A 23,807-nucleotide genomic window follows, 5' to 3' on the forward strand; every position below is an offset into this window, starting at 1 on the left:
TGAAGTTTGAACTGGGAATTGGGATGCATTCAATGGCCTAGGTTTGAACTTGAAATCACTCCTTTCCTAGGTGTGTGACCTTGGGAAAAGTTGCCACTTTGCATCCCCTCCATGTCTAGTGGCTGAATTTGACCAAATAATCAGCATATCTTTTAACCCAACCGCAGCTCAGCTCCACTCCATGCAGAACAGCAGTCATCTGCCTGAGCAGTAAGACAAGACTTGGGCATAGGCTGTAACCTCTTCGACATCAGCCACAGCAACTTCTTTTACAACACGTCTTCAAAGGCAAGAGAAACAAAAGAAAAAATGAACTTGTGGGACTTCATCAAGATAAGAAGTTTCTGCACAGCAAAGGAAACAGTCAACAAAACAAAGAGGCAACCCACAGAATGGGAGAAGATATCTGCAAATGACACTACAGAAAAAAGGCTGCTATCCAAGATCTATAAAGAACTTCTCAAACTCAATACATGGGAAACAAATAATCAAATCAAAAAATGGGCAGAAGATATAAACAGACACTTTTCCAACGAAGACATACAAATGGCTAACAGACACATGAAAAAATATTCAAAATCATTAGCCATCAGGGAAATTCAAATCAAAACCACATTGAGATACCACCTTATGCCAGTTAGAATGGCAAAAATTGACAAGGCAAGAAACAACAAATGTTGGAGAGGATGTGGAGAAAGGGGATCCCTCTTACACTATTGGTGGGAATGCAAGTTGGTACAGCCACTTTGGAAAACAGTATGGAGGTCCCTCAAGAAGTTAAAAATAGAGCTACCCAATTGTACTACTGGATATTTACCCCAAAGATACAGACGTAGTGAAGAGAAGGGCCATATGCACCCCAATGTTCATAGCTGCATTGTCCACAATAGCTAAACTCTGGAAGGAGCCAAGATGCCCTTCAACAGACGAATGGATAAAGAAGATGTGGTCCATATATACAATGGAATATCACTCAGCCATTGGAAAGAACGATTACCCAACATTTGCAGCAACATGGATGGCACTGGAGGAGGTTATGCTAAGTGAAATAAGTCAAGCAGAGAAAGACAATTATCATATGGTTTCACTTATTTGTAGAACATAAAGAATAGCAGGGAGATCGGTAAAAGGAAGGGAAAAATGAAGAGGGGGTAAACAGAAGGGGGAATGAACCATGAGAGACTATGGACTCTGGGAAACAAACTGAGGGTTTCAGAGGGGGTGGGGAGATGGGCTAGCCCAGTGATGGGTATTAAGGAGGGCACGTATTGCATGGAGCACTGGGTGTTATATGAAAACAAGGAATCATGGAACACTACATCAAAAACTAATGATGTACTGTATGGTGACTAACATAACATAATAAAAAATTAAAAAAAAAAAAAAGACAAGGCTTGGTCTTTAGTTTTAATAACAAAAGATCAACCTTGCCACTGGAGTTTAGCACCTGAATGCCAAGTCATATTCTTTGATCAACAACACAACTACAAATCAGCAACTTAGTCAAGCGCAATGTTGAATTGCTCAATGCTCATTTTCCATAGAAAAGCCTGGTGGGAACAAATGTTACTGAAGAAGAACCACTTATGATACACAATTGCCTGGCTGGTAATGTGACTAGAAAGCTAAACACCCACAATTCTCACTTTAGTTACCACAGAAATACTGTCACCTAGTGACATTATGCTCCTAGCTTCTTAATCCACTTTAGATAATAAATTCGCCAGATCAAATATATTTTCTGCAACTTTTACTAAATCCCTTACAGCACTCACTTAGGTCCCATTTGATAAATTCTGCTGAAGTTAGTGCTAGCATAAAGTTTGTTTTTCTTGATGAATGAGTGCCATTTAATTTATTAAGCAAATGAGAACTAGGAAACTTTGTGTATTTCCTGTTTAGCCTGGGCTGTTAATTTTAGAGTGAAGTTTACACACCATCCCAGTAATTATCATTATTCTGGGTTTGGTTTCTTTTTTGCATTTCCTTAAAACACAACTTTCTTCCTATCCCTTCCTTTTGTGATTATTAGAGCTGTTATAGCCATCTTGCTCAGATGCGCAGACAAGGGCTGTCTGAAAATAAGAGTTTACGTGAAAGAAGCCAATGAGAGAAAGTGGGATCATTAACATCCTTTGAGCCCCTGGATCAAGCTGTGCCTGAAGCAATACCATTTCTATCCAGTTGAGTGAGCCAATAAATTTCCTTTCGGCCTTAGCCATTTTGAATTAGAGTTTCTTTCACTTGGAAGATTTAACTAACAAAGAAAACAATTTTAAGATTATCTGACAAGTACTGTTGTTACTGTAATTCATTTTCTTAAAAAGAAACTGAGTACAGCTTTATCAATGAAACTCAGAAAGTGAAACCTTTGGACATCATCTTTATGTCATGTCAAATTTATAATAAAAGTAGGTTAAAACATTCTTTCAAAGGAATTAACAGTAAAAAAAAAAAAATAAAGAGGGAAAAAGCTTTTTAACTACCATTTTTATTGACAGAACTCCATAAAAGCAGGAAAGAGGAGCTTAGTAAAGAATCTTTAGACACAAAAGCAAGAAAAGGAGGAGCATTGCACCATCTACAAGAAAACTCATTTCTGTGAGAAATACACACCATGTTCTAGTGCAAACCTGGAACATACCTGCCAGAGCAAATCAGGATCAAAATTAAAACTTGGAGCTTCCTGCAAGAAGATAAATCACAAATAACTTCATTCACTTCCTTTCATTTTCATTCAGATGACCTTAACCCCCCTGGCTCAATTGGCTGCAGTAGATGTGAGGGCTGCAAAAGAATTACTCCCGCTTTGATGCCAGCAGATGGCCCTCTCCAATGCTTGCCCACAGAGATGTATTTTCACAATGTACAAGCCGAGAGGTGCACGTAGAGATCTGCTGAAACCTCCAGACCGAGTTTCTAAAACTACTTGAATTCAGGCAAGATTTCACAGATTTTCACAATAAACAACTTTCTCAAGCTGATGCAAAGTGTATGTGTGGCGAAGATGAGGGGTCAGAGTTCACCCTCAGTTTCTCTCAGAAGCAAGGAACTAGTAGAGGTAATTTAGCCCTAATTCACGTCATCTCCCTGAAACTATAGGTCAAATTTTCTCTAGGAAAGTTCCTTTTAACTTTAGATTTTGTCAAGGCAACAGATGACACCAATGTTTACCCAAAGGTGTTTAAGTTAAAACACAACGATGTCTTAAGTTCCACCCACCAGGTTTAAGGGGCAGTCATATTTGATAGTCAACCCTAAAGTTTGTAAAATACAGGTTTCTAATATTCCCTCCAAATTCGCAGGGATGTAATGTACAAAATTGGATGAGGTCACAGCCTCTGTCACAAGCTACACACACAGCTGAAAAGATGACCTTCTACCATCTGCCTCCATAACTCAATTTTTACATGGTGAGTATAGCTGCTAATGGGACCCAGACTTCTCCACTGACAAAACAGAAGGCAGTGGTTTGGAAATTAATACACATCCGAAAAACAACAGGAAAACTCCAGGCTCAATTCCCTGACAAGTATATTGATCATCATTTGTCCTAAAAATGTGTTCATTGGCATCCACAAAAGAAAAACTCCAGACTCAATTTACTGATAATATATGGATGTGAAATTTGCCCTAAAAGTCATGTTTTATGCCTTCCCATATAGATAGCCTAAATGAGTATATTTATTAATTTTTTTTGTTTTCTTATAAAACATACGATACTAGAAACACTCGTAAGTAAACAGATTTTTTACTTCTAAAAGTCACCAAAAGCTATTAATTGTCTTTGAATAGAGATCTTTACATGAAAAATGCCCACTGCTCTGGAAGAGATGTCATTCCTGGTTTCTCCAAAGATTCCTGGAATTCACTCTTACTCTTTTTCTTAAAAGAAAGGATAGTCTGGAAATAGATTTTATATACATCGTCTTTCCCATGAGTAACTGTGCCAGAGACTGGGGTGGTAGGCATGGAGGTGGGCGGAAGAAAGACTCTTTCCAAAAAAGTAAAATAAAATAAAATCTTTAAAATAATATCTTTTGTCTTTTTTCTTTTCTTTAAAAAAAAAAGAAAGAAAAGAAAGAAAAAGCCCTAACCAAGTTTCAAGTTTGGTTCCAGTGTAAAGTAAGGAAGAAATCTCAGTTATGAAACACTCCCCCACAAGTGTAGAATGATAAGTTTCTTTTCAAAACAAGTTTAAATTACATAAATTCCAAATGAATTGATAAGGCAAGATTAGCAAGGATTATTCAATCTTATTGGCATTTGGTTCCTTTGACAATATTCTTCAAACCAATTTGCTGCAAATGCATTATGAGTGTTTCAACTCATATAACCTCATTTGGGGGACACAGAGTTTTAAAAGCAAATGCTCTACATTATTTCCACAAAAATTCACTTGGATGAAGACACTGTCATTGACAAAAAAAAAAAAAAAAAAAATCCCAAGTCAGAACTGTACATGCCAAATATTCAATAACTGGTGTTAGTTTCTTTATCCCCAGGACTTAGGAATTTTTTGGCAGACAGTTCAAAATCATGTGCTATAAAAAAGACAAAAATCATTATCCTATCCTATCAGCAACCTACAGAATTCTCTTGTAGGCTAATGGTGATCAGCAAACTCTCAAATGTTAAACTCTGGAATACCAGATTGCAAACATCATTGTCATGAATTTTTTTTCTTCATGAAACAATTTAAATCAAGAATTATTTACTCTTAAGATAAACACTATTTGCTTCCTTCTGGCAAACACTGAAAGTAAAAAAACTTTTATTTACATTTCTAGATACTGACAAAGCAATTGGGTTTCATTTAAATCTATTTCTTAATCATACATCATGGCTCAGCCATCATCATTTATTTCATTATTCTTTAAATGCCCTAAATCTATCCATGAGGATCTTTGATTCTTTTAAATAACATGTCTCTATGCTTCCGCAGCTAACTAAGATACCTTATGAGTATTTAATAAGTTATTATTACTTCCAGACTTGGTTATGAGAAAATACTGAAGTCCTGGGAAAGTATTATTCTTTGAAAAGCGCATTTTGCTGAATGCATAATTTTAATTATTTAACGACTTTATTGCATATAAGGCAACTTCTCTTTGCCAAGTCTTAGTTTTTCTTAAGTGTCTTTTCATTGTAATGTGAATGAAAAGGGGGAAAAAAATTATTCTAGCTTTAGAAATTTCCTTTTTTAAACACACACAAAACCTCCCCTAGGGTTGAAAGCATTGGCCATGCTCTGGAAATGAACCCAGCTCCTTTCAGCCAAGGGATACTTGAGCCCTTTATTCTTTTGCCTAGAAAAGACATCCTAATTAAAGGGCCAATAAATTAAATGTACCCAAGAAGGCAAAAAGATCCAGAAGAAAAGCACCCACCAGGGTGCCTAGAGAAAAACACAAGGTTCATTTCAAGTGTTTATGTTAGGCACGATCAAGTTAGAACAAACTCTGGAGGCACAGCTGTTTTTGACAAATGTGAACAGCTCCTACCTTCATTTCAATGACAGTCTGGAGAGCCTTCGTCTTGGCTGGCTCCGGCTGAAGTTGGCTCCTTCGGTGCAATTCCTGGGGAGGAACACGATAGAAATAAGCCTGACGGTTCATCCTTCCGTTATACCATGACCTTTACACAGGTACCACACAGCCCACTGGGTGCAGGCTCACTGTGCACAGACATAAACAAGCCACAGGTGACTCTTCCCCCACCCTCTTTAGCATCCCTCCTGCCTGGAGCCTGCGTTCCGGTGAAAAGCTCCTGGCACATGCGCTATTTCTGAAACTTCCATCAATAATTAATGTCAACTGTGACAAAGCCAGCAAGTAATCATAGTCCAAATACTGTTCAACACTGGGGCTGTTGCCCAGCCATCAAATCATAATTTACTAAATTACATTACTCTGTGCTCCCAATACAAACACAGCATGGAAACGGAGGAAAGAAAATGACTAACGTGGCTGCAAATCCACTGCACGCATGGCATTTTGCTACTGAGGTAGGTTTGAAATGAGCAATATAAGACCTTTTCAGTACCACTGTGTCACTTTTTGGAGTGAATTGATGTGATGAAACACTGTGAATATCTTGCTTCCTAATTTACAGTTTCAGTCCTTATTCAAAATCACATCTGTGTGTGATATGTTTATGCACTCATGATGCCAAGAAATTAAAATTGGCATTAATATCAACAGCGTTAGCAAGGAGACAAAAATGGTTAAAGCCAGATGCAGACCCAAGAACTTCTGGAATATGACAAATATAACTTTAGGTAAAACACAAACAACATAATTACAGTTTTAAGCTGGAAGGCTCACTTTTTGCATGCCTCTTCTCCAAAGAACAGTTCTGTCAAGACTTTGAAAGTTTCCTTGACAGAAGAAGAGATAAAGATAAGGTTTGTTCATTTATGCTTTGATTTTCTGAATAATAATTAGCAACAGTTTTATGAAAGTAGCCAATGAGAAGACTAAACAAAAGCACTCACATATGTCCATGCTGCTGATACAAGTCACCTATGGAACAATTCCGTAAGACTTATTTACTTGCAGAAAAATCATTTAAATTCAACATGAAGTAGTTCTAGCCCTTCTTATTCCATTGGGCCACAAACATTAAAAACAAACAAACAAACAAACAAAAAAACACTGCAGGCTTTAGAGAAGAGAACCAACGTGACGTCTAGCTCTTTTCAAGTAAAGATATTAAAATTATTTCTCATTCCACCACTACCATCTACTACCATCACCATTTCATAAAGACAGAACATATTAATGCAAACATTGCCAGAAAAACAGAGTCCCAAAATAAAAGATAATTCTTCTCAGGATAATAAAACAAACAATCTTTTGCCCATATTTTATTAACATTGTTCTTATTTGCCAGCAGCTGAAAGAAGACTGGTCTTGGAATGCTGTGTACATGTCTAGGGACCAGCCACTGGAGAATCACCACTAAAGCTCTAGAATGTAGCATTTCTTCCCAAAGTCACCACTGGCACAAACCAGCAAACCTATGCTAAACTACTTCTCAACCTCCAATTTGAGAAGAATTTGAATTAGTGCTTCCTAATTATTCAAAGTAGTCTCACATCATTTAAGACATTTTTTCCCTAACATATCCTTGGAAGAGATGGAGTCAAGTACTTCCAATTTTATGAATTGACAGACAGAAATCTCCCCTCCTTTTAGAGGCCCTGGACTAAAAAAAATAATCCAGCAACACTGGTCACTTTTAGACTCCGTGGAAATGGCAGAGATTTTCTGAAGGAATGACCTTAAAAGCAGCTTCCCTTTACTGAGCATCTACAATGTGCCTGCCACTACATGTCTCTTTCAAGTCTCAACACTTACCCTATGAAGAATCTGACCTGTGTGGTGAGTCCAGTGGGCTACTGGTAAACATTTAACAACCAGCACCCACCATGGCCAACTTCAAGCTACTTAAGTGGTATCACTGAATGCAGAGTTGGGAAGAGAGGCACAATAGCACCCCATTGTATAGTATTTCTTTTTTTTTTTTAAAGATTTTATTTATTTATTCGACAGACATAGAGACAGCCAGCGAGAGAGGGAACACAAGCAGGGGGAGTGGGAGAGGAAGAAGCAGGCTCATAGCGGAGGAGCCTGATGTGGGGCTCGATCCCAGAATGCCGGGATCACGCCCTGAGCCGAAGGCAGACGCTTAACCGCTGTGCCACCCAGGCGCCCCCCATTGTATAGTATTTCTATCATATGGACAAAATAAATGTAATAACCTCAGGAACATAAATAATAGTAAAATATAACAAAAAAATTAGTAAATCATGAGTTTTAATACAATGTCTTTAATCATGAGTTTGTATATTTAAATTGTAACATTATCTGTTAGAGCAAGTTTCCAATTTTGACTTTCATGGACCAGTACAATCCAGTTCCAGCACACCATTGGGTCAATCACATAAGGACTTCAACCTCCAAAGAAAGCTACTTAGCCTTCAACGTACTTCCAAGATTGCTGGAGTTCACTGGACCAATAAAATTTCATAGATAAAAAATGGAAAGTAAGTCACTTGTCAGAGTTGCTCCATGGTAGGTGGGAGAAGAAATACATTTCACATGTCACTAATTCTGATACCACGTGGCATCAAAAGCATCTTAATGAAAAAAAGCTGAGAATCGAATTCATGGTAATTTCATACTACAGCCAAACCCAGTTCCAGAATAAAAATCATAAGATAATTTGAGGAGAGAGGTTAAGCTTCCATAAAACAAGCAAAAATAATTAAGAAGCAACTAAGTAACACAAGTAGAAAATAAAAACCATAGGGTAAAGGCATGCACTATTATAATTTCTGCCAAGCGCAAAAACATTTTTAAGGGCAAACATGCAATAACAAAGCTAAACTTGTAGAAATAGTTTTGAAAAAATGGAAAGAGGGGCCCCTGGGTGGCTCAGTTGTTAAGCGTCTGCCTTTGGCTCAGGGCGTGATCCCAGAGTCCCGGGATCGAGCCCCACATCAGGCTCCTCCGCTGGGAAGCCTGCTTCTTCCTCTCCCACTCCCCCTGCTTGTGTTCCCTCTCTCGCTGGCTGTCTCTCTCTGTCAAATAAATAAATAAAATCTTAAAAAAAAAAAAGAAAAAAGAAAAAATGGAAAGAGAGTTTTCATTGCTTATAATTTTATAAGTTCCATTATAGTGTAAACCAGCTCAAAATCCAGATTGGGCCCTTAGACTCTGTGTCACTCCTTAAAAAGTAAAATAAAATAAAATCTCCAATAACCTGAAAATTGCAATATTCCTATCTTAACTATACTATATTTCAATCATTCCTGACTTCACAGTTACTGAGGATCACCTTAATTCCTAAGATGCCAGGAAAGTGAAGATCGTAATCCACATACAGATATCATGGACTGTCTGAAAGTTCTGTCTCAGACACTTCATCCATTTCTGAGATTTAGGATCATTAAAATACTCACTCTGATTGTAGCAGACAGGAGCAGTTGTCTGACTAAGATTTGTGCTCCTCTTCTTTAATGTGGAGTGTTGTTAGGAAGCATCACCACCACTGCCCTTGTATCAAGATGGTGCCATGTGACTTATTTCTGGCCAGTGGGATATGCGCAGAAATGAAGAACTCAACTTCCATAAAAACCTCTTACTCTGTCCACAATTCTCCCTCTTTTCCTGTCTGCTGATTAAAAGTAAAGAACTCCAAGATCCAAGAAGATAGTAGAACTCCAAGATAAAAGGAGCCAGGGTTCCTGAAATGCCACATAAAAAGGCCACTGAACACCCACATGGGATGGTGGTGTGTGTGAAAAAGAAACCTCTGTTCAGTTGGCCTCTGCACTTTCAGACTTTCTCTGTTAAGATCCCAGTCTTCTCTGCCTTAACTAGTGCAGTGACTATAAGGAAAAATAATACCTAATCAGCCCTGTGTTGGTTGTAGCTTTTGAATCACAAAAGTGATTTTAATGAGTGCTTGCCAAATTTCTCTAAATAGACAGTAAGATGTGTTGGTTGCTGAGTGTTCCAACTATGCCTAACTATCTGAAAAGTGTACCCATTATGCACTAATCCTAAACTACTAAACAATTTCCCTAGAAGCATCTGGTGTAGATATGCGGGAGTACAAGATTTAACTTACTCTGGTAGTTTTTAAAGGACAATATTAAATCAAGTACAGCAGACTTGTGCTTTTCTGGGTCACTGATCTCTATAAGAATTAGATGGAATTAGATGGATTCTCTCCAGAAATGGGTACAAAAGCACACACAAACAAAATGGTGTGCCCATTTTGGCTGGTTCACAGGACCCGCTCCAGCACCTGGGAGGTTCATCTTCGAACTGGACTATAGGCTAAAAAACATTTATTGAGAAGGAAGAGCACTGTATGGGGAGTCAGGAGCCCACAGTCCCAGCCTAAGACCTTGGGCACACCTCTTCCCCGCTCTATACAGAATGGGGAACTTTATGAGTGGGTTTCTTTGAACATCCAGATTTTTAATAGGCAGCTGACTTTGAAATGCTGATCACTGGCTGTTATTTCCAGTTATACCAATTCTCAGTTTTAAAAACAGAATAAAAATAAAAGAAGAAAATTGGCAGCATCAAAAAATTTAGTATCTCACTGTGACACTGTCACCTGGAATGTATATTTTCCTATCATTTCAAGACAAGGTTGGCCTTAGCTGGTCTAAAACTGCCAGCTCCTCCAGGTGACCAATATAGAAATACACCAAGAACCCAGAATTTTAAGCATGAAATCTCAAGTGGTTCATTAGGATGACATTTCTGGGAAGTTAATGAATATCTAGAGTCTAGTGAGTTAATGTGGATGGACACTAGCTTCCAAGATAAGCCTGGAAGAATAATGTTTGCACACAGCATCTACTCTCTTCAGTAGGAAACACACACACACACACACACACACACACACACACGCATGCACGCACGCACGCACACACCCAAAACTTCAAAACTTAACTTTCTATGCAAAGGTAATTCACTATTTTTATCTGACCTTTCCCCTTTACTCTTCTGATAATCTACTTCTATGGAACAAACCACCCCAAATTTAGTGGTATCAGACCACCACCATTTGATTATGTTCATGAATTCTAGATCAGGAATTTATAAAGGATAGACTGGGGAAGGCTTGTTTCTAAAGCATGATGTCAGGGACTAGAATAGCTGGGACTGGTGGATCCACTTCCAAGGAGGCTTCTTCACTCATGTATCTGGTGTGTTGGACAAAAGAAGACTTGAAGGCTGGGTTTCGCCAGAATATCACCTATATATGGTGACACCTATATATTGCCTCTCCATGTGGCTTGGGCTTCTTCACAGCATGGCAGCCTCAGGATGTCAACCTCTTACATTTAGGCGTAAAGACACTTAAGAGCAAGCGCTTCAGCAAATAAGCCAAAGACTGCACAGCCCTTTATTACCTAACTTCAGAAGTCCCATAGCATAACCTCTGTCATACTCATTGGTTGAAGCAGTTACAAGCCTGCTCAGATTTCAGGGAAGAGTGCCAAAGAATCTGAAGCCATATTTTTAAATTACCACTTTTGAGGAACAAAACCAGTTGAAGAAACTGACAGGAAAGTAGCACTATAATCTCAAACATCAACTCACATCAGTCTTAAGATATGGCAGATTCATATATTCAAATAATAATTTGATGCAGGGCATATAGGAAACACAGCAGTGTGCCAAGCAGACAAATACCCCAGCCCTTATGCATTTTTAATTTCAATGAGAAAGATGCACAATAATTTAAAAAGGAAACCAAACCAGTTTGTTATTGTTTTAAAGGAAAATAAGTCAGAAAGGTGGAACAGGACACACTGTGTGAGGTAATCGATTGCAACTTTAAAAAGAGTGATTAGGGAAAGCTTTGTGCAAAGGTAACATTTGAGCAAAATCTACAGGAAATGGAGGAACCAGTTGTAACAGACATTCCAAGCAGAGGGAATAGCAAATGTTTAAGTACCAGGCTAGCACTACATAAGGGATGGGGAAAATAGCAGGTCAGAGAAGTGCAAGGGTGCAGGAGGATACGTTGGGTCCAAATTTGGAGTCATTGTCTGGACAATGGTTTTACTCTGAGGAAAATGGGAGCCACTGGAAGGTTCTGAGCAAAGACAAACCATGATATAACGCACATCCTTAAAAGTTTGCTCAGGCTGCTTGACTGCAATATGGTTTTGGGTTGAGGAAGGAGGTAAGGGCAGAACTAGAAAGACTAGTAGTAATAAGCAACTGGAATAACCCCAGCAAGGGATGATAAACAATGAGAAGGAACTGAGTTTGGATATGTTTTGAAGGTGAGGCTGACTTAACTTCCTGAAAGATTGCCTGGAGAGGAAAGGGAGAAGTAAAAGATGGCTTCATGGCTTTTAGCCTGGACAACAGGAAAAATGCAGGTGGAAAACCAAGATAGGGAAGATTGGGGAGGAGAAGTGAGAGTTATGGGAACCAAGAGTTTGGTTTTGCATGGGTGAAGTTTGTGATGCTATAAAACATTCAAGTGGAGATGCTGAGTGTGCAGGTGGATAGATGAGTTGGATCTGAGGGGAGAAGTAAAGCTACAAATAAAAATCTGGGATCAGCCAGTAGATAGTACGTAAAGCTGTAAGCCCAGATGAGATCAACTGGGGATTGCGCATAGAAAGAAGAGGAGAGAAAAGAGGACTGAGCCTGGGGGCGACCCAACATTAAGGGTACTGAGAAGTGAGGAGGAAGCAGTAAAGGAAACTGAGAAGGAATAACCAGTGAAGTAAGAAGAGAACCAGAAATCAAGTGAAGAAATGAGTCCAGGATGCAGGAGTGACCACCTTATCAACTGCTGCTGAGAAGTTAATAGGATGAGACTAGAGGATGGACCACAGGACTTGGGAGCACGGCAGGCCATTAGTAACATTGACTGGAGCAGTTCTGGTGGAGAGTGTGAGTTAAGTTTGACTGGAATGTGCTGTGGGAGAATGGAAGGCTCTATTTCCATAGGGTGCTATTTAATTGATCATTCATTTCATCAAAACTGTGATTTAGATTTGTATACCCGTGTTTATAGAAGCATTATAACAATAGCCAAAATGTGGAAACAACTGAAATGCCCATCAACAGATGGATGGATAAACAAAATGTGGTATATAATTACAGTGGAATATTACTCAACCTTCAAAAGGGACAAAATTCTAACATGTGCTATAATATGGATGAACCTTGAGGACCTTATGTTCAATGAAATACAGCAGTCACAAAAAGATAAATACTGAATGATTTCACTTTTATGAGGTATCTAGAGTAGCCAAACTCATAGAAACAGAAGTTACAATCCTGATTGCCAGGGACTGAGGGTAGGGAATGCAGAGCTATTGTTTAATGAGTATAGAGTTTCTGTTTTGCAAGATAAAGAATTTCTAGAGGGGCGCCTGGGTAGCTCAGTCAGTTAAGTGTCTTCCTTTGGCTCAGGTCATGATCCCAGGGTCTTGGGATCAAGATCACTTTGGGTTCCCTGCTCAGTGGGGAGCCTGGTTCTTCCTCTCCCTCAGCAGCTCCCTCTACTTGTGCTCTCTCTCTCTGCCAAATAAATAAATAAAATCTTAAAAAAAAAAAAAAGAACTTCTAGAGATTGCTTGCATAATGATGTGAACATCCTTAACACTACTGAACTGTATGCTTAAAAGTGGTTAAGATGGTAAAGTTTATGTTGTGTGTATTTTACCACAATTTAAAAAATTTGCAAGCCATAAACATAACAAAACCTGTTGGAGTCCCACAGCCCTTACCATCTCCATTCTTCTAGAAAGAAACCATTCCTTAAAGTTGGTATCGTTCTCATGCATGTTTTTGTGCTTTTATTACATATGTATGTCCTTGTAAACAGTATACATTTAACAACAGTGCACATTCCATTTTAATTTACATAAATGCCAGCTGTCTGCCCTACACAAAGCTTTTGCATTTTAGTTTTTACCTCAACAATACTTATGTTTTTAGAATTTATCTGTGTAAATAAGTGTTTCCCACTCTTTCAATTCACTACAAACAATGTTGCAATAAACACAGTACCAAAAAAATGTATCTTTATATTCTTAACTGAATAACAGCTCTCTTCTTCCTGAAGCATTCAGTTTCTTCTGCTTGGAATAAGCCTCTACCCTTTTTTGTTCTCTTTTTGTCTACAAGGATTAGCAAACTACAGACTGCAGGCCAGATCTGCCCCACCATCTATTTTCATAAATAAAGTTTTATTGAAATATTGTTATATCCATTAATTTACATATTGTCTATTGTTGTTTTCATGCTACAGTGACAGAGTTTAGTAGTTTTAACAGAGATCATATGGCCTTGCAAAACTGGAAATATTTACTATCCGGCCTTTTACAGAAAAAGTTTGTCAATCCTGGTCCAGAATATCTTCAATATTCCTCCTAGCCATCTCAGAAAAAACACCAATTCCTCATATGGTAGTTTCAAATATGTCCACAAATTCTTTGACATTCCCTTTATAGGATGAAGCCTAAATATCTTCCCCTTTACTCTCAACTGAGCTTAGTAACTCAATCTAACAAATAGAATATGGTAGAAGTGACATCTGCAACTTCAGAGGCTTGGTCATAATGACATTATGGCTTCCTTCTTCCTCACGTTCTTGGACCACTTGTTCTGGGAGAAGCCAGCTGACACATCGTGAAGATACCTCGAGCTACCCTATGGAGAGGCCCAGGTGACATGAAACTGAGGCCTCCTGCCAAAAGCCATGTGAATCAGCCATACCAGGAGTGGGTCATCTAGCCCCTGTGAAGTCTCCAGATGCCTGCAGCCCCACCCAACTGCTTGATAGCAACCTCATGAGGAACTCTGAGCCAGAACCATCCAGCTAAGTGATTCCCACATTCCTGACCCACAGAACCTGCGAGATAATAAGTGTTCATTGTTTTAAGCCACTAAGTGTTTGGGGTATTTGTTACAAAGCCATAGATTACAAATATATCACAGAAAGGCTATTAGTTAACCCTCCAGACTAGTCTACATCCTGCAGCCCCATATATACTCTCATAGCATTGTGTCCCTTTCCTTCATATCATTGGAAATGGCTGCAATTTTACACTAACTTATAAAATCAATGGATTCATGTCTATGTTCACCACTGGGTAGAATACTCCATGAGCACAGGGACTCTATCTGTCCATTATATTCCCAGTAACTAACATAGTGCCTGCCAAGAGTAAGTGCTCAATAAATATTGACTGATTGAATGAAACAGACCAAATGACATTATACTTACAAGGATGCAAGTTCTAGAATACCTTTGGACCAAGAGGATTCGGATGTGAAGGACGGCAATAGCTAATAGTTATTTATACATGTGCTAAGCACTATGTAAATATTAACTTATTTAATAATCACAATGACCTCTTCAGATAAATATTGTTATTATTTTTCACTCATAGATGCAGAAAGCATAGAGAAGTTAGTGACTTGCACAATCTACTGAATTGCACTGCTGGGACTTGTCCTAGGCAGTCTGGTCCCAGGGCCTCTGCTCCTAACCACTGTGCTATACTGTCCGTGTTTCACCACGTAGCTTTGATTTGATATTTGAAGCTGACACTTAGCTCTCCATTGGCGTCTTTCATTGTAGTCACCTCCTTATTTCTCCTTTGATTCTGTTTTCCACTTGTCACTCCTCTCTTGAGGACTTGAAAATTTAAAGAGACTTTTCTCAATAGCATTTGTCTGGTACTGATATCCATATTAGATATTAAAACTTAAATGGTAACATGGTTAGGCATGCAGAAATAGAGGGAAAAAATGATTGCTTTCAAATATTAACATCCTTCTCAATCTTTGACAGATCAAACATTTTTAAAATGACCTGAAAGATTTAAATGATATAATTTAGTAAGACTAAATTAATAGACTATTACAGTGAACTTTAGATCCTACGGACCCCCATTTCAAGACTCCATGGAATATTTAAACAGATTGATCATATACCAGACCACCAAGAAAAACCTTAATCAGATTCCAAATGGCAGAAGTGATATAGGCTACATTCTTCGTCCACACACAATAAAACAAATTAATAACAAAAGTTAAAAATGAAACCTTACCATTTGGAAGGTAAAGCTCAGAAAGTCTTAAAATTCATCCTATACAGTTAAAACAGATCCTGTCCTCACATACCTACCAGGTGTGTGACCTGGGGTAATTCCTGAATTTTCTCTGATCTTTTGGATGGTGAAGTTGAAATGAGAGAAGCATGTGAGTACTTAGCTGGCCTGGCACACAGCACACTCTCAATAACTGAAACTTATCCTTATTATTGTTGTGTTTCCTGCATGATTATTAGTATTCTGAAACTGTATCAGAGAATGCAGCCTGGCAGAATGCATTCCCTGCCCACTTGTTCTACAGTTTGATACTGGCTACCATTAAAGCATTGCCCCTAGGTCTGCCTGAATAAAATTCAAGAAATACTTGCTGAAGGCCCACTATGTGCCAGGAAAAACACACATAGAATCCCTGCTTTAGTGAAGTTTACATTCTAGTGCAGGCATTTTCAGTGGAAGTGGTACCATGCCTACAGGATTCCAGGGACAGTGAGTTGCCCAGTGTTGCTGGAGTGTAGGAAGTGATGAATAAAGTGTTAGAAGATGAGACCCAAGGGGTAAGGGCTACAGAGGAGACAGACTGTACAAGGCCATGTACGCCCTCATTAAAATCCTGGTCTTACACAGAAGCCTTCAAATTCTAGAGATGGGAAAACAGTTTCCATGGAAATACAAAAATATAATATAAACTTAGCATTAAATTATTTTTTTAGTCTTCACCAAAAAACAGACATTTGGGAACCTAAGACCATACCACATGAATCTGTACACACACACACATTTCCTTTAGTTTGTTTTAATACATAACCTACTCCTTTTCCTAAATTTGCTTTTAAGATTATTTGGCAGATTTGTCTTAGTCTTTTGGATGATATGATCCTGGGAACCATATAAATTAACAGAACAAGATGCCAGGTTCCAAATATTTGGCCAGTGGCATTAGCAATGTCTTAGGAGTAACAACAAAGTTTAGTTATTTAATTCAATAATTACTGAGTGCCAAATACATGCTAGACAATGCAGAGGGAACAAAGCTAAATGAAATATCATGCCAGGTCTCAAGGAACTTGATTTTCTGGTGGAAGAGGGAGTACATAACTAGAATACAAGACTGCAATTAATAACAGCAGCCACCACTTACAGAATGCTTACCATATGCCAAGCCCAATGCTTCTCGTCTAGCCCCTGACTGGATCTGCACAGCAACCCTATAGGTAGGAGTTACCACCCCTATGGGAAAGCTGCAAGCAGTCAGACTCAGAGGGGTAAGAAACATGTCCAAGATTACAGTGTAGTAAGACTTGAGAGTATAACCACGGTGTCTGACACCTAAACTCACACCCTTAATTACTAACATAACACTTGGTTTATATTGCTAGTTGTGATCCCTTCATGCTCTACAAACATCTAAGATTTGAACAGGTAAGTATATCTGACTTCTGGTTTGTTTCTCAGTTCCCTGTTAGGACCCCACCAGTTCTGAACAATATGTTATGGGGTGAGTGAGAGGCAATCAGCCACTCCCTGAGGAGGGAAGGATGACTGTCGAAAGCTTCATGGAAGAGTACATGTGGGTGGCCCAAAGTCTTTCTTTGTAAGTAGTCATTACTCTGTCCACTACGTATATGGCACGGTGTTAGGTGCTGTCAGCAGCATCCTGGTCATTCACCCCAGCCTACACACCTGATCTTGTCTGCTCTTGGAAGCTAAGCAAGTTTGGGCCTGGTTAGTACTTCGATGGAAGAGTACCTGAGAAAATTGGATGTTATAGGCTTTTAGTGTGGAGCCAAGAACCAAAGATTATTCCCATGCCTCAAAATCCAATGGAGTTTGCCCAGCTGGATTTTGAAATTGCATTGGACTACTGACTCCATTTTATTTTCCATGTCTCCCGTCTGAACTGGAACGACTGCAACTGTTATACCAGCCTGTCCCATCATTGTCTGTTGGGAGCAGATAAATTGTTTCTTTAATAACACAGGTCCATTGATGACAAGGAATTGTGACTCAAGAATTGTACTTAATAGATTACACACAGAGCCTCATCCATACATAATTTAGAAGATTTAGATGATGGGATTTTTTTTTAAAGATTTTATTTATTTATTCGACAGGATAGAGACAGCCAGCTAGAGAGGGAACACAAGCAGGGGGAGTGGGAGAGGAAGAAGCAGGCTCATAGCGGAGGAGCCTGATGTGGGGCTCGATCCCACAACGCCGGGATCACGCCCTGAGCTGAAGGCAGACGCTTAACCGCTGTGCCACCCAGGCGCCCCTAGATGATGGGATTTTTGAACTGATGAGATTTAGATGAGATTTGGGGCTTTGAGTTTATGTTGTCATGGGATAAGAATTTTGGAGACCTCGGAATAGGGAGAATGTATTTTTTATTTGGGAGAGATGTGTATCTATGGGGATCAGGTGGCGGACTGTAGCCAGCAGAATAATGCCCCCTACCAAAGATCCACTCCTATTTCCTGTGAATATGTTACATTGCATGGCAAAGGGGACTTTGTAGCTCTAATTAGGATTGTAGATGTTAAAATAGGGAAATTATCCTGGATAATTTGGGTGGGTACAATTTAATCACTTGAGCCCTTTCAAAGCTCAGAAGTTCCTGTGACTGAAGGCAGAAGAGAGATGCAGCAGATGGGGATGTCAAAGATCCTAAGTATGAGAAGGAATCAATGTGCCATTGCTGGTTCTGAGATACAGGGGCCATGTGCAAGCACCAAAGGAGGTCTCTAGGGAATAAGGATGGTCCTCCAGTGATAGTCAACATAGAAATGGGGACTTCAATCCTACAAATACAAGGAACTAAATTTGGCCAACAACCTGAACGAGCTTGGAAACAGATTGATCTCAAGAGCCTCTAGAAAGGAACAGAGTCCTAACAACAGCTTGGTTTTGGCCTCATGAGCCTCAAAACAAAGGATCCAATTAAGCCACGCTGCACCAGGACTGCTGATCTGTGAACTCATAAATTTGTGTTGTTTTAAGCTGTTAAATGTGTGGTCATTTGTTATGGCAGCAATAGAAAACTAATATAAGGTGGTTAATCTTTCACTAACTTTTGGACTCCCCTGTTAGACAGCTCTTCCTACACTGAGGTGACACACATGCCCCTGAAGCTACTATATACAAACCTTCATTCTATTCATTCAACGACAAAAGAAGAAATCACGTTCCTCACATGATGACAGCTTCATGGTTCAAAGTCTTTCTTACTGAAGAGTCCTATTCTATCCACTGTTTCTTAAAAGGCATGGCACCAGGGGCTCTGAGCAGTAACCAGGCCACTTACCTTAGTCTACTTGTATGTCTTAGGCCATATTCCTGAGAGGCAGAGCCTGAGACAGAGACTTTTATGCAAGTAATGTTATTAATGAAGGGCTCACAGGAGAACCCGTATGAGAAGAAAACACATCATATAGAGAAGAGAAGGAAGTTAAGCAAGGATGTTGTTGTATAGAAAATGTAGCCTGAGCCTGAGCCTGCAAGGAGCTCTAGGGGCTAAACTGTGCCGCAGAATCTGTCCCACTGGAGGCAAGGGGGCCAGCCTCCCGTATCCCTGCTCTAATCAGTCACTACCTGTGGGTTGCCTGGCACTTCTGAACAAGACGAAGTCTGGCAACCCTAGTCACCCAGAGGCACACCTCCCAATAAAGATCACAAATATGAGTTGTTGGCGGCAGCACCCACAGCCACTGGAAGATGGGTACACCTGCCCAGTTGCCCACAGGGACCACCTAACCATCATTCCACGTTCCTGGATCTTTACACATTTTTCCTCATGTCCCTTTCTCTCTCGAGTACTTGGAGAAGGTGTGGGAGAAGGAGGGCCTGGCTGCTTCACACCTCCAGCCAGAGGGCCCATTTTAGAGATGCCAGCAGGGGATGGCATATGAATCAACAGTGTGTTCCCTGCACACCCCCACAGTCCAGATGGCTACACATCCCAGAAGCAGAGGGCGGCTCCTACGCAGACAACTTCCCTGGCTGAAGATACGCACCACACTTTAGACCATGAAGGAACACACTGCGGTAGTCATGGTGACATTTTCACCAAAAAAAAAAGGCCACAGTCTTTCTTTTGCTGCAAATTTTCATTTCAAACACCCATCTGTAGTAAAATCTTATAGTGTAAAATACCGAGGGCTCATAGAATTGGAAAGCCGCAAAGGAACTAGTTGGTCCAGCTTCTCACTCACAGCGTGAATTCCTTCCTTTCCCTGATGTGGGTCACTGAGCTGAATCTTGAATTATCTCAGATCTGGGCAGTCACACCTCCAAGAAGCAATTCTGATAGTTGGGAAGTTCTCTCCTTCCAGATGGTCAAAATCTGCTCCCTCTAACTCCTTCATTTGGTCTGGTTCTTCATTACACAGAATTTGATGATAACACTCATGCTGACCATTCACTGAGGCTTTGCCATGTCCCAAGCATTATGCTAAGTACTTGACATGAAATATCTCATCTAACCACCCACACTTGGGGGGTAAGCACTAATCTCATCCCCACTTACCAGGAGCAGACCTAAGTCTCAGAGTGGATAATGGAGCAGCCCAAGACCAAACGACTGAGAAGCAAAGCTGAGATTTGGATCCTTAGCTGTCATTCTCCAAAAGCTCAGCCAAGCTCTTGATGATCAGCCTCCACCAAACAAATTCACCTCTTTGTTATAAGATGGCACTCCAAGTATCAGAATTCTCTCTCTCTCTTACGGACTTTTCTTTCTACCAAAATATGTCCAGGTCATTCAGCCATTCTTGATAGAACATAAGAGCCAAAATAAGAACCATCCTGGTGGCCCTTCTCTGAAAAGTTTTCGGGTTCTAATCTCTTTTCTAAAATGTGGTGCCAAGAACTGGCCATTCCATACGCAGCCTCTATAACAGCAATAGTAGAGTCTATCCTTACACATCTTATTAAGCAGTCAAAAAATGGGTCAGCCATTTCAGTAGTTGCAAGCTGACACTTTTCTGCATCAAATGAAGATGCTTCTGAATCAGAAATGGTGTGACCATAAAGGTGTGGGACAAGGAAGAGGTCTCACATCATGAGCCCGAGGCCAATCTCCCAGAGAAGTGCCCTATATATAGGAGGTCCTTGCAAACATCTGGCTTATGGGCACCACAGTTGGAGCCTTTTAAACCATCATCCATACACTGAACTACAGTTTTAAGGTTTCAAATGGTGAACAAAACTTGTTACTGCTTGCAAGCCAGCCCTAAACCTGCTCAAAATCCTTACCATCGAATCCTTGCAGCAGATTCTGTGCAACTCTGTAATGTTCTTATTGCATTTGCCCTTATTATTTTACTAAAATTAGTGGGAAACTGAAGCAAAAGGAATGACATAAGTGACAATAAGCATAAGCCAAAAGACTAAGACAGGTGGCACCAGTGCATTTTGCAGCTCAAAACGGCTCATCTTCACCATGAATTGGACACTTTAGCCAGGAAATTCCCTTTGAGTATGAGTTTAAGTGATAAAACTATTAATGCTGCCAGAAAGTCATCCCTAAAGATTGTGTCTAAAAAATGAAAAATTAGATTTGAAAATTATTTTCACATCTATGGGAACAGTGGTCCCTTCCTAATGTAAACATGTAAGTGTAATCTGATTTGCAAATCACTTCTGGCTTTACCACCAACCAGCTGTGAAACCTTGGACAAGGTGCTAGACCTCTCTGTGCCTCATGATCTCATCTGTAAATGGGGACAATAGCTGCACTCATCCCCTTTGTTATAAGGACGTGAAATGGTAAACAGGTATAAAGCCAGTATGCAATGGTTCCTAAAGAGTACCTGGAACATAGTTCAATAAATATTGGCTATTTAACATTTATTTAACAATGTGACTCAAGTGAAGAGATGGTATCCTCCTATCTGGAATTCAGAGGGCATTAAGACAAGCCAATGCAGGAAGAGCAGAGAGATGAAAAAGGGTCATGCACTACGGGAGGGGGCAGGAATGGTCATAAAAAGAGGATGCTCCCAGGATAGCAGATGGTCCGTTTGTAAAAGTGTAATAGGTGAGAGGCAGTCTAGGTGGAAGGGCAATGATGGGTCTCATGTGGAGTTCAAACACAGGCAAAACTGTTCAACAGGAGGCCTTGGCAGAGACCTGGTTGGACAAGCTGACAGCAGGGGGAGGCCCTGGGACAAGCTCTAGTTCTTAGGAGGTCCGGAAAACAAAACAAAACGAACAAAAAACAGGTCCCAGTCTAAAAGCAAAGAGGGATGAAATGCCAAGCCAGGAGCTACACTATAAACCATCTATGGGCAGGCTCTGTGTCATCATATAGCCCCCCAGCACTCAGGACACCCTTCAGCACATGACTGAAACAAGAGAACCTAACATCCACTGCAAAGTGCTTTCTCTGTACCTGAGCCAGTTTAGATCCTCTTTGTGACCTCTCTCACACAACCCTCCCCCACGGCTCCCCAAGATCCTATGATTATCCTCATTTTACAGATAAGGGGACTAAGGCCCAGTGAGGTGAAATGAATAGCCTCAGTGCTCAGATGAGGAAGGGACGATGGATAGACGATGAAATAAGTTGGCAACATGGTCTCCAACCCAAGGCAAAAAGTATTTCCTAGAAAAAAGCTTCACATCACCCCCTAATCTCATCCTCCACCATAGGTCATGCTCATCCCTCCACACACCCCCAACACAGTCCCTACATTGTCCTTACTATTACATGCCCTTATTCATTACAGTCTCTCAAAAGCCCAGTTCAAATCCCATCTACTGCAAAAAGTTACACACACACCCCTATTAATTCTTCCCTCTCGCCCTGCTTTGCTTTTATTTCCATTATAACACTGACCACAATAGCCAACATTTTAGAGTAGTCTCTAAACCTGTACATGTTCTCTGTCCTTCAATCTTCGCAAGTGTTTCCATCTTATAGGTCAGGAAACTGAGGAACCAAGTGGCCTAAGAGAATACAGTTCTGATTCAATCCCTGGCCTGTGCTCTTAGGCATTAGTATCCAGATCTTTCCAATAGTCTTCATGCACATATATGTGTACGTCTTCCACGGAGGGCCATGGAGGGTGGGGTAAAATGGGGCATCCCAATCCCTAACATAACTCCATAGCATGTGCCCACTGTTGACACTCACCACTGTTTGCTAAATCTAGTTGACTTATTTAAATTCCCTTTTAAAATGAGGTTAATACTTGTAACAGGACCTGGCATATAGTAAGATGAAATAAAATGCATAAATAAACAAGCAAAATGACACCATGAGAAATGTTATACATAATCTCTCTTATATTCTATCCATTTGTTTCTATTCAATGTTGTTCCAGGAGAAATTTAAGGCAATATTTAACCCTTATACTAATGATCAGAGGGATGCATTATTATTTCCATTTAACAACTAAGAAAACTGAGGATCAGAGAATTCATGAACCTTTACTCAAGTCACAGAGCTGGTGAGCAGCTGAGACTATTTGAACCCAGGCCTCTCTAAATGCAGACACCATGCTTTCTGTTCTATGGTGCTCAGGCTTGGGCAGGAGAGGGAATCACTTCAAGGTGGACTTGATAGTGTGTTACCTGAATCAGATGACTTCCCTTCAGTGAAAGGGGCTATGAGGTCTTAACTTGGGATAGTGCTGAGCCTGAAGAAGGTGACCTACTGGACTCAGCGATAACTCAATGGGGAACTAGAGAGCTTTAGAAACTGGGATACAGGCAGACCCCAAACCTAGACTCCAGGAAACACACTCATTTGACATTCAGTGTCAGATAGTTTCCCATAAGTTCTCCCACTAAGCAGTACAGCCAACGTCAGCAGCTACCTCCCAACAGAAGGGGCCCAAGCAATAGGGATATCCTTTGAGTTGCTTGTAAAACTATCTACCTCATTTTGACTCACCTCTGTGTATAATTATTTAATTAATTTACAAAACTGGTATGTAATTTACAAAACTGGTATAAGATAGTTGGAAGCCTATATTAATGATGTTGGGGAAGAAAATTTACTAACACAGGAAAATGTTCACAATAAATTAAATGAAAAGAGTTGTTTACAAAACAGTACATACTTTTGTGAATCTACACTTTCCAAATTGCCTAAGAATAAGAATTTATACATACTTATCTTTAAACTGCCAATGTATAAGCTCATTTTAATTGCAGCAAGAACCCAATAAGGCACTATTATTAT

The 23,807-nt window shown here is 39.9% G+C and overlaps 1 protein-coding gene across 1 annotated transcript in view; it reads right to left on the reverse strand.

Moving 5' to 3' along the window:
• ERC2 (ELKS/RAB6-interacting/CAST family member 2) overlaps positions 1–23,807 on the reverse strand; it is a 791,328-nt gene that overhangs the window by 521,647 nt on the left and 245,874 nt on the right. The window contains exon 4 of the mRNA XM_044384924.2: positions 5,505–5,579. Within this exon, the coding sequence (XP_044240859.1) occupies positions 5,505–5,579 (75 nt within the window). The remainder of the gene's footprint in view (positions 1–5,504; positions 5,580–23,807) is intronic.

The sequence above is a fragment of the Ursus arctos genome, unplaced genomic scaffold, assembly GCF_023065955.2.
Source record: "Ursus arctos isolate Adak ecotype North America unplaced genomic scaffold, UrsArc2.0 scaffold_14, whole genome shotgun sequence".
Lineage (NCBI taxonomy): Eukaryota > Metazoa > Chordata > Mammalia > Carnivora > Ursidae > Ursus > Ursus arctos.